The sequence below is a fragment of the Mastigoproctus giganteus genome, chromosome 6 (assembly GCF_048544385.1).
Source record: "Mastigoproctus giganteus isolate SK-2022 chromosome 6, ASM4854438v1, whole genome shotgun sequence".
Lineage (NCBI taxonomy): Eukaryota > Metazoa > Arthropoda > Arachnida > Uropygi > Thelyphonidae > Mastigoproctus > Mastigoproctus giganteus.
Genome location: NC_143580.1, coordinates 118,342,023 through 118,354,564, shown reverse-complemented (window position 1 = coordinate 118,354,564; position 12,542 = coordinate 118,342,023). Strand labels below are relative to the sequence as shown.

General features: G+C 39.3%; 1 protein-coding gene across 1 annotated transcript in view; it reads left to right on the top strand.

The window, feature by feature from the left end:
- Positions 1 to 12,542, top strand: part of LOC150084532 (ecdysteroid-phosphate phosphatase-like) — a 390,193-nt gene that overhangs the window by 290,793 nt on the left and 86,858 nt on the right. The window contains exon 10 of the mRNA XM_090375298.1: positions 7,851 to 7,973. Coding sequence (XP_090231424.1) covers positions 7,851 to 7,973 — 123 coding nt within the window. The remainder of the gene's footprint in view (positions 1 to 7,850; positions 7,974 to 12,542) is intronic.

Sequence of the window (12,542 nt, the reverse complement as noted above, 5' to 3'; positions counted from 1 at the left end):
AGATGGGCTGAGAGGTGGCAAATGAAATTTAACATTGACAAATGTAAAGTACTACACATGGGAAACAGCAACCCCAGAGCAACGTATCAACTCTGTGGTACTACACTGACAGTGGTAGAGAATGAAAGGGACTTGGGGGTGATTGTGCAGGCAGATATGAAGTTCTCTGATCAGTGCAGACAGGCTGCAAGAGTAGCTCATGGAGTATTGTCAATGATATACAGGAATTTTTCCAGCAGGGATAAGGAGGTGATTATTCCATTGTATAAGGCAATGGTCAGGCCACACCTAGAGTACTGTATACAGGTCTGGAGGCCTCATTTCAAGAAGGATGTAGAGCTGCTGGAACGAGTACAGAGAAGGGCAACAAGATTAGTGAATGGAACAAAGGGGTGCTCTTATGAAGAAAGGCTTAAGTTTTGCAAATTACAGTGTCTGGAGACTAGGCACCAGCGAGGTGATCTGATAGAGGTGTATAAAGCCTTGAATGGTTTAAGCATGCTCAATGCTGATGGGATTCTTCCTCTAGCTCAGAAAAATCACCTGAGAGGGCATAAATTCAAATTGAGGAAAGACAGATGTAGGATAGACATGCGGAAATTTGCATTTAGCCAGCGGGTGGTTGGTTGGTGGAACAGACTGCCATCCCTTGTGGTGGAGGTTGATAGCCTAAATAAGTTTAAGGCTGAGCTGGACAGGTATTTTGAACGAACAGAGGGGTGAAGTGGAAGTGGGTTTTTTGGCTGATGCTGCATAAGCTTGCTTTCTTGCATCAAATGCCTCTACTAATGCTAATGCTAATATCCGCTCTACAACGTCATCAACCTTTGCCCCTGGCAGACATACCCTGGTTCTGTTCCACCCATCCTTTTTATAAAGCATGTTTCCCGTTTCCCTGACAATAGAGTCACCAACAACTACTAGTTCCTTTGGGAACCAGCGCATTCTGCCTTTGGGGTTGCCGCTGTGTTACGTGATGACCAAGTGCAAGCTCTGGCATTGATGTTGGCAGCTGAGAGCTTGAGGGGCCCCTCAATTTAGATCCTTCGAGGGCATCTACCCTGTCCTTCAAGCTCTCGTATAGGCCCATTACAACACTGAGTTGGCGCCTGAATTCGTTACACTCCCCCATGGCAATATCATGTCCTGTACCCTATTTTGTCTGACCAATTTGATTGGATACTTTTGATGCAGTGACAAAGGATCTGTATGCAAAAAATAATTTTGATCTCATGTTCTTGAATTTCAGGAAAGCTTTTGAAACTTTTGCACAAAACTTACTACACAAATTTGAGTTGTGGCATTAAGGGAAAATTACTGCTATGCCGTGAATTAGGGTTGAATTTGAAAGTGTCTGCAATTCTGCCCAGACCTGATAGTAGGGAGAATATGATGAGAGCCTTGTCGATCAATTCGGCCCTGGAAAGATTATGCAAGGCTCAAGGGGGCAGAATTTTTTTCATCCTGGTCTGTACTTGTTAACAGGAGAGACTGCTTCTACAGGGATGGGATACACTTAAGTAGAAAGTGTGCAAGAATATTTGCTGATGATATCGAGGCGGTGTTAGGTGGTTCAGAAAACTGCTAGCTTGGGGGGGGGGGAGATACAAGGACTAATAGATTAACAGTAGCCACTGGCAGAGGTGAAAGTGATTCTTGCACTGCTTCTATTGAAATGGGCAGCAGCCTGGAAAACAGGATGCAGGGTATTTCAGAGACTGCTGGGAGTCATTGCGGTACAAGTAAACACATGGGTTGTGTTAGGGTAGCTAAGAATAGGAACAGGTGCATGTATACTTGTGTGTACACCAATGCTAGGAGTTTGGTAAATAAATTTGATGGATTTGAGGTATTGCTCAAAACATCAAAGGCAGATATTGTTGGGATATCAGAGACGTGGTGTCACACAGATATAAGGAATGCAGAACTGGAATTTGTGGTGTACAATGTGTACAGAAAAGATAAACAGGATAGGAAGGGAGGAGGGGTTATGCTATTAGTTAAGAAACACATAGAAGCCAGTCGACATCGCTGAACAGAGCAGTGTCGAGTCAGTTTGGTGTGACATAAGCATTGGGAGATCAAAATTGAGAGTAGGAGTGTGCTATAGGCCTAATGACTCTGATGAGTATAATAAGAAACTGTACAGGGAAATAGAGTGGGTCAGTAAATCAGAGAGTCTTATAATGGGGGATTTTAATTTCCCAGATATTGACTGGAATTTGTGGGATGGTCACTCTCACACTAGCAAGGCTTTTGTGGATTTATTGGATTATTGTTTTCTAAATCAGCATGTTCGGGAGGCAACTAGAGGGAGCAATACTCTTGATTTGATTAGCAGTAGTGATTCTTCATGCATTAAGAATCTACAGAAAGAGGAATCACTAGGTGGCAGTGATCACAGTGTGCTGAAGTGGGAATTACTCAAGGAGGTAACTACCATCAGGAGTAAAGAGAAGGGTTTTTGCTTTCGTAGAGGCGACTACGATGGTCTGAGACAGTATTTAAATTCTATACAGTGGGACCAACTGATGATGTTACCAACAGCAAATTCAAAATGGGAAGCATTCAAAGAACTTATCTTGGAAACTACTGGACTTTACATACCAACTAAGAAATATTGTTCAAGGTTTAGGCCTAAATGGATGTCAGATGAACTAATGAGACATTTGGCAGAGAAGAAAAATGCATTTGATACATATAAATTAACACGTGACACAGAAGCCTATGATAGATACAAGTTGATCTGTAACCAAGTTACAAAGGAGGTTAGGCATCGAAGGCAGATTACAAGAAATCTCTGGTAAGGGATGCAAAGAAAAACAGCAAAGAGTTCTTTTCTTATGTCAACTTTAGAAGGAAAGGGATGAATCAGATTGATCCACTTGATATCGATGGTTTAACTGTTGATGATCCTGCTCAGGTAGCTAACAAACTAAATGAATAATTTGCATCGACATTCACACATGAGTAGTTATTCAGCAAGGGGAATGCCAGAGGTGTATTCAACTCTGGCAGTAAGCTAGATAATCTTGTAATAACTGAGAGTAAAGTGGAGGAGAAATAGTTCAAGATAAACAAAAGAAAGGCACCTGGGGTGGATAAGATCTATCCAGTTATATTAAAGGAGGCAGCAAAGGAAGGAAGCAAACCCTTAGCCATTATTATGAGAGCTTCCTTGGACTCATTGGAGGTACTCATAGACTGGAGATGTGCAAATGTGACCCCAATTCCCAAAAGAGGATCAAAGACTGACACAAGTAATTATAGACCTGTGAGTTTAACTTCTGTTCCAGGAAAATTAATGGAGGCACGGGTGAAAGAAGCACCGCAGAATCATCTAGACAAGACTTCAGTTATAACTCGGACACAGCACGGTTTTGTTAAGGGGAAGTCTTGCTTGACCAATTTGATTAGATACTATGATGCAGTCACAAAAGAACTGGATGTTGGGAATAACTTTGATATTATATACTTGGATCTTAGAAAGGCTTTTGATACTGTTGCACATGGAAGACTGATGCACAAATTGGAACAGTGTGGCATTGGAGGCAAATTGCTGCTATGGATAAAGGGGTGGTTGAGGAGGAGAAGACAGAGAGTGGTAATCAATGGACACTGCTCATCGTGGACAACTGTTATTAGTGGAGTCCCTCAGGGTTCAGTTTTGGGTCCATTATTGTTTTCTTTATTTATAAATAATATTGATGATGGCATATCAAGCTTAATGTCCAAGTTTCCAGACGATACAAAGGTTGGCAGGGTTGTTACGGAAACTAATGACAGTACACTGCTGCAACAGGATAAAGAAGAGTTGAGCAGATGGGCTGAGAGGTGGCAAATGAAGTTTAACATTGACAAATGTAAAGTACTACATATGGGAAACAGCATCCCCAGAGCAATGTATCAACTCTGTGGTACTACACTGGCAGTGGTAGAGAATGAAAAGGACCTGGGGGGTAATTGTGCAGGCAGATATGAAGTTCTCTGAGCAGTGCAGACGAACTGCAAGAGTAGCTCATGGTGTCTTGTCAATGATATAGAGAAATCTTTCTAGCAGGGATAAGGAGATGATTATTCCCTTGTATAAGGTAATGGTCAGGCCTCACCTTGAGTACTGTATACAGGTCTGGACACCTCATTTCAAGAAGGATGTAGAGCTGCTGGAAGGAGTACAGAGAAGGGTAACAAGATTAGTGAATGGAACAAAATGTTGCTCTTATGAAGAAAGGCTTAAATTTTGCAAATTAGTGTCTGGAGACTAGGCACCGGCGAGGTGATCTGATAGAGGTGTATAAAGCCTTGAATGGTTTGAGCATGCTCATTTTTTTTTTTTTTTTTTTATTATGAAAACCTCAAACACGAAAGTTATCAAAACCTATAGCACTTAGTACCGTGCATGGGTTGAAGGATATGGGGGGAGGTGGATACCTTAAACTTTGCTCTAGAGACTAAACCTGGGTTTCACCTCTTCAAGCCTCCAATAAGCAAAGTGGTGGTATTTCACCGGTTGATGAAAGTCATCTACCACATTGCTGATGGGTTTCTTCCTCTTGCTCAGAATAATCACCTGAGAGGACATAAATTCAAATTGAGGAAAGACAGATGTAGAGTAGATGTGCGGAAATTTGCCTTCTGCCAGCAGGTAGTTCGTCGGTGGAACAGACTTCCATACCTTGTTGTGGAAGTTGATAGCCTAAATAAATTTAAGGCTCAGCTGGACAGGTATTTCGAACGAACAAATGGTTGAAGTGGAAGTTTTTTTTTTTTTTTGGCTGATGCTGCATAAGCTTGCTTTCTTGCATCATATGCCTCTACTAATGCTAATGTAAACTCTAGAAGGAAAGGGATGAATGAGATTGGCCCACTGGATATTGATTGTTCAACAGTTGAGGATCCTGCTCAGGTGGCTAACAAACTGAATGAATATTTTGCATCCACATTCACACATGAGGAGTTATTCAGGGAGGGGAATGCTAGAGGTGAAGTAAAACTCTGGCAGTGAGCTAGATGATTTTGTAATAACTGAGAGGAAAGTGGAGGAGAAATTGTTGAGATAAACATAAAAAAGGCACCCGGGGTGGATAGGATCTATCCAGTTATATTAAAGGTAGCAGGAAAGAAAGCAAGCAAACCCTTAGCCATAATTATGAGAGCTTCTTTGGACTCAGGAGAGGTACCCCTAGACTGGAGATATGCAAATATGACCCCAATTCACAAAGGAGGATCAAAGGCTGACACAAGTAATTATAGAGCTGTGAGTTTAATTTCTGTTTCAGGAAAATTAATGGAGGCACTGGTTAAAGAAGCACTGCAGGATCATCTAGACAAGATTTCAGTATAGCTCGGACACAGAATGGTTTTGTTAAGGGAAAGTCTTGCCTGACCAATTTGATTGGATACTATGATGCAGTCACAAAAGAACTGGATGCAGGAAATAACTTTGATATTATATACTTGGATCTTAGAAAGGCTTTTGATACTGTTGCACATGGAAGACTGCTGCACAAATTTGAGCAGTGTGGCATTGGAGGCAAATTGCTGCTTGAGGTGGTTGAGAGGGAGAAGACAGAGAGTGGTAATCAATGGACACTGCTCATCGTGGACTAATGTTATTAGTGGAGTCCCTCGGGGTTCAGTGTTGGGTTCATTGTTGTTTTCTGTATTTATAAATGATATTGATGATGGTATATCAAGCTTAATGTCCAAGTTTGCAGACGATACAAAGGTTGGCAGGGTTGTTAAGGACACTACTGATGCTATGCTGCTGCAACAAGATCTGGAAGGGTTGAGCAGATGGGCTGAGAGATGGCAAATGAAGTTTAACATTGATAAATGTAAAGTACTACATATGGGAAACAGTAACCCCAGAGCAACATATCAACTCTGTGGTACTACACCGACAGTCGTAGAGAATGAAAAGGACCTGGGGATAATTGTGCAGGCAGATATGAAGTTTTCCGACAGTGCAGATGGGCTGCAAGAGTAGTTCATGGTGTCTTGTGAATGATATACAGGAATTTTTCTAGCAAGGATAAGGAGGTAATTATTCTCTTGTATAAGGCAATGGTCATGCCACACCTTGATTTCAAGAAGGATGTAGAACTGCTGGAACGAGTACAATGAAGGGCAACAAGATTAGTGAATGGAACAAAGGGTTGCTCATAAGAAGAAAGGGTAAAGTTTTGCAGATTACAGTGTCTGGAGACTAGGCACTGGCGAGGTGATCTGATAGAGGTGTATAAAACCTTGAATAGTTTGGGTATATGCTCAATGCCGATGGGATTCTTTCTCAGAATAATTACCTGAGAGGGCATAAATGCAAATTGAGGAAAGATAGATGTGTGTAAATTTGCATTTATCCAGCGGATAGTTGGTTGGTGGAAGAGACTTCCATCCCTTGTTGTGGAAGTTGATTGCGTAAATAAATTTAAGACTCAGTTGGACAGGTATTTCGAACAAACGGAGGGGTGAAATGGGAGTGGTTTTTTTTTTTTTTTTTTTGAGTGATGCTGCATAAGCTTTCTTTCTTGCATCATATACCTTTGCTGATGCTAATACAAAAGGGATGGTTGAATGAGAGAAGACTGTGTTTATCAGTGGACATTGCTCTTCGTGAACTAATGTTATTAGCAGAGTTTTTCCAGGCTCAGTGCTCAGCTCGTTTTCTGTATTTATTAATGTTATTGATGAAGGTATATCAAGCTTAATGTTTAGGTTTGCAGATAATACAAAGGTTGCAGAATGGTTAATGATACTAATGAAGGTATTCTGCTGCTACAAGATGTAGAAAAGTTTGGCAGATGGGCTGAGAAATGACAATTGAAGTTTAAATATTGACAAATGCAAGATACTACATATGGGTAGCAGTAAATCAAGAGTAATGTAATAACTGTGTTATATTTCACTCTGGTAGTGGAAAATAAAAAGGTTTGGGTAAGTGTGAGACTGCGCAATCAACCTTTGGGTAAAGGTTGATTGTGCAGTCTCATATGAAGGTTTCTGAGTAATGCAGACAGATTGCCAGCACAGCTCATGGAGTTTTGTCAATGATATGTACGAATTTTACTAGCAAGAATAAAGAGGTAATTATCCCATTGTATAAGGCAGCGGTCAGGCTACATCTTGATTACTGCATACAGGTCTGGTGGCTTCATTTTAGGAAGGATGTAGAACTGCTGGAACATGCACAGAGAAAGGCAACAAGAGTAGTGAGCGGTAAGAAAGAGGTGCTCTTACCAAGAAAGGCTTAGGCTTCAGTTATGCAAATTGCAGCATCTGGAAACTAGGTACCTGTGAGGTTATCTGAGTTGAAGTTTTTAAGGCATTGAATGGCTCAAGTAAACTCCATTCTTCCTCTTTCTTAGACACAGCCCAAGGGGGCATGAATTGAAATTGAGGAAGGATAGTTGAAGAACAGATGTGTTGAAGGCTGCCTTCTGTCAACAGGTGGTGATTGATGGAACAAGTTTCTATCTGTTGTGTAAATGGGTAGTATGAATAAATGCAAGGAAGAACTAGACAAACTATTGGATGGGAGGATGGCTAGGTGAAATGGATTTTTTTTTTTTTTTTTTGGTGATGTTATATAAACTTGCTTTGTTGCATCATTTGCCACTATTAATACTGATACTAAATGGTATACAGCAAACTGCTGTTACAATGACTCATTGTAGCACATTGACCAGGGGATAAAAACATAATATGTGGATATATAATTACTGAAGGAACATATAATATTTCTGTTTTATTGTGAGCCCTCCCTCATATTAATCATATATATATATATATATATATATATATGAATGACAGAATTTTATGTTTTATGATTTTTTTTTAAATATATATAGGAACTTACATAAGAAAAGATCTTAACATGCCTGCTTCAGTTCCAAAACGGGCAGGAGGTCCTCAAGACTTTCTCAAAGATAGTCCATTAACAAATATTGGTTTATATCAAGCTACTCTTACAGGTAGGAAGCTGCATATTGCCTGCCTTTTGAACAAATATTACATTATATATAATTTACCTAGTTTAATGATTTGTTCTGTTTACTTCCATAATTTTCGTAACAAGTAATTTTGAAATATATCCATTTTCATATTTATTTCTGTTTAGTTTCATCATTGGCATCACTTAAATTTCTAATGACACACTCAAGATTCAGAAATTTGAAGTCTCTTTTTAACTGAAGCCAAGAACATTTCTTTCAGAATAATAATTGTTGGAAGAAGAATTTCTTACTGTCTTATGTAGCATGTTCTTGCCAGGCATTACATATACAAAGTGCAGGAATTTTTTTTAAAAAAATTTGTGAATTCTGGCAGGAGGTTCATTTCTTATTATTTTTTTGTCTATTGTATTAGATGGTCCCAATCAACGTTTGGCAATGCCTCTGTGTATTTACAAAATCCTACAGATTAAAGCCAGTATAAAAAAGATAGCTTCTGATCAGGAATGTATTATCCGTAGCTTAGAGTCCAAGTAAAGATGCATTTGTTGTTATTGTCATCATTAGATGAGATGAATCATTATGTACAGCTTAACATAATTTTTTTCCCAGAATTTCTATGGATCATTAGTAAGTTGTGCTACTTAATGAAATTGATTTATATGTGCTATGTTCTGTTTTGAATAGGGTAGCAATTGAACTTTGAGATTTTTATTGAATCTGCTTAATCTGTAACAACTAGGTTCATCTGGGTTATCAAGAAAGCCATAATTATTGAAAAAAAAAAAAAAAAAAAATCTGGCTGTCATAAAACATCACCCCCCTCAGTAGCAAAGTGAGGGACACACTAAAAATAAGTAATGTCCACTTTCTTTTAGTAGAATTTCAGATAATATCACAGCATTCTAGACAACATTCGGAATCTCCTTGTCCAGTATAATTCGTTTGTCATTTGCCTACAAATTAACACGTGCTTACAGGTTACTCATTTAATACCGTCTGTCAATGCATTTCTCAGCCACTGTCATATATAAGATAGATTGCATGTCTAATGATCTAGCCAATTCACCTCATGGAAAATTTACCATTTTAATCAATTCTCCATACCAATGCTATCAACAAATCTGGAAGGCTATAGCTCTTCACATATTTCTATAGCTTACGCTTACTATTGTCTTTGTATTTATCCCCTAATCAAAGATATCTTTCAGAATATCTTGAAAATCTAGTTTCCCATCTCCCTCCTTTCTGTGTTATGGAATATTTTAACAGAGGTCACCCCTTGTGGGGTGATCAGACACTTGACAAACAGGAAAAATTTATTGACAGACTGAATCTGACACCACTAAATACTGGATCACATACATTTATTTTCCTGTGGTTCTAGTTCAGCCATCAATTTGTTAATCATCTCTCTCTTTCTGCTATGTGACTGGTTGGTTCATAGCGATCTGCTGAATAGTGACTGCTGCCCAATAGTCTGCCAAATAAATGCAAATTTAGCATGCTTTCCTAGTCATACCATCAGAACTTTGTGCAAATGTTAATTGGAAAAAATATAAGCAGCTATTACACTAAACAAATCATTGTGCATCTATTAGAGGCAATATTGCAATATTAATTAGAGGCATAACAAAGCAAATACTGCAACCTTCTGAACAAACTATCCTGAGTTTACAAGTTTAACTCCATATACAAAAGCCTTGGTTGAATAGCTAATGTACCGAAGTAAAGTTAGAAAAATAGTCTGAAATAACTTTTGTGGATACTTTACTGTTGCAAATCTAGTGCATTTTAAAAGAGCCACAGCTAATGCCAGTCACATTCAGCAGCAAGTGAAAAAGAATCGTGGACATGATTCTTTTTCACAAGTAATGACACAAGTAATTATAGACCTGATAATTATAGACTTGTGTCAAGATAACACAAGTAATTATAACCCTGTGAGTTTAATTTCTGTTCCAGGAAAATTAATGGCGGCACTGGTTAAAGAAGCACTGCAGGATCATCTAGACAAGACTTCATTTATATCTCAGACACAGCATGGTTTTGTTAAGGGAAAGTCTTGCCTGACCCATTTGATTGGATACTATGATGCAGTCACAAAAGAACTGGATGCAGGGAATAACTTTGATATTATATATTTGGATCTTAGAAAAGCTTTTGATATTATTGCACATGGAAGACTACTGCACAAATTGGAGGCAAATTGCTGCTATGGATAAAGGGATGGTTGAGGGGGAGAAGACAGAGAGTGGTAATCAATGGACACTGCTCATCGTGGACTAATGTTATTAGTGGAGTCCCTCAGGGTTAAGTGTTGGGTCCATTGTTGTTTTCTGTATTTATAAATGATATTGATGATGGTATATCAAGCTTAATGTCCAAGTTTGCAGACAATACAAAGGTCGGCAGGGTTGTTAATGACAGTATGCTGCTGCAGCAGGATCTGGAATTTTTGAGCAGATGGGCTGAGAGGTGGCAAATGAATTTTAACATTGACAAATGTAAAGTACTACATATGGGAAACAGTAACCCCAGAGCAATGTATCAACTCTGTGGTACTACACTGACAGTGGTAGAGAATGAAAAGAACCTGGGGGTAATTGTGCAGACAGATATGAAGTTTTCTGAGCAGTGCAGACGGGCTTCAAGAGTAGCTCATGGTGTCTTGTCAGTGATATACAGGAATTTTTCTAGCAGGGATAAGGAGGGATTATTCCCTTGTATAAGGCAATGGTCAGGCCACACCATGAGTACTGTATACAGGTCTGGAGGCCTAATTTCAAGAAGGATGTAGAGCTGCTGGAACAAGTACAGAGAAGGGCAACAAGATTAGTGAATGGAACAAAGGGTTGCTCTTACGAAGAAAGGCTTAAGTTTTGCAAATTACAGTGTCTGGAGACTAGGCACCGGCTAGGTGATCTGATATAGCTGTATAAAGCTTTGAATGGTTTGAGCATGCTCAATTCTGATGGGATTCTTCCTCTTTCTCAGAATAATCACCTGAGAGAACATAAATTCAAATTTAGAAAATACAAATGTAAGATAGATGTGTGGAAATTTGCCTTTAGCCAGCGTGTAGTTGGTTTGTGGAACAGACTTCCATCCCTTGTTGTGGAAGTTCGATAGCCTAAATAAATTTAAGGCTCAGCTGGACAGGTATTTTGAACGAACGGAGGAGTGAAATGGGAATGGGTTTTTTGTGTTTTTTTTGGCTGATGCTGCATAAGCTTGCTTTCTTACATTATATGCCTCTACTAATGCTAATGATTTATCTCTGCAGCTACTAGATCCACTAATATGGAATGAAATCAGTATAATGCATGATACACTAATGAACCAAAACATTGTGACCAGCTACCTGATAAGCATGTTGTGCTGCCTTTCATCATGATAACTGCTTGCAACTGTCATGACATCAACTCAATGGAAGGTGTCCTCAGGTATCGTGTCCCAGAGTTGGCAACAGACAAACTCTTGGATAAAGACTGGTGAATGCGGAATTCACAAATGTTCAATAGGATTGATGATGGGGGAATTTGGTAGCCATGGGGAGCACACAGAATACTTGAACATGATTTTTGAATCATCTGTGCACTATGTGGGTCTTGTGACATGGGGCCATGAATACCTCCCCTAACCTATGATACCACTGCCAAATATGCACTGTCCAGTGGCATGAATGATCTGGGACCTTGATTCACTATACCAGCTGTTTTTCCATCAATGCTAATATGGGCATGGGAACAGGCCACTGTACTGTGTGCTTGTGAAATGCTTTTCTGTGCTCCCTGGTTGTAGTCTACTATTAATTGAGGGATCGTGAACCATCTGTTGTCCCGAACATCACATGGAATTCACCTTAACTGTCAATCAGTGCTGGTCTCCCTGTCCTGGCACATTGGGTGTCTCTCTTCAAATAATTCCTGCCACACCTTTACTATAGCAGCCCTTAAACAGCCGCAGTGCCCTCAGTTGTGAGATGCTGGACCTTGCATTCCTAATTCCGCAAATCATCTGTTCAAACTCCATCAGGTCCTTCCCTTCCCCATTGTATGGGTTTTGTACTTACCAAACTGGCAGGCACTACCAGTGCTTGTGAGTTTTGTCACTGACAGTCACCTAGTAGTGATGTCACACTATTGGTTGGTGACATTATTCCTAAGTGCTGTGGGATGTATTCACTCATGGAGACAGGGTTGCTTTATGAATGTAAATATTCTACACCCTATTTGTCCTTACTGGATGTGAATAAACAAAGTTTCACTCCCTAAAGACAGCTAGAACTTTATCAGTGTCCTTTACTCAAACTCCTTAAGCTCGTATGCACCAAGGTTTACAGAAATTCAAATCTTATAATGAAAAGTGGACTGCTGTATAGGCAAAACCCTAAATTACTACCAAGCTCTATCAAGCATTTCTCAATGTTGAAAAAAAAAAAGCATAGTTAAGTGTTCTTTTCTGATGAAAGAATTGCAAATTTGGGCTTATTTTTGAATCATTAGATCTAGGTAGGTTTGACTGCATGAATGACATACTGATAGGTTGATATGATTATATTTGTTTAATAACCAGGCAAAGGTTAGA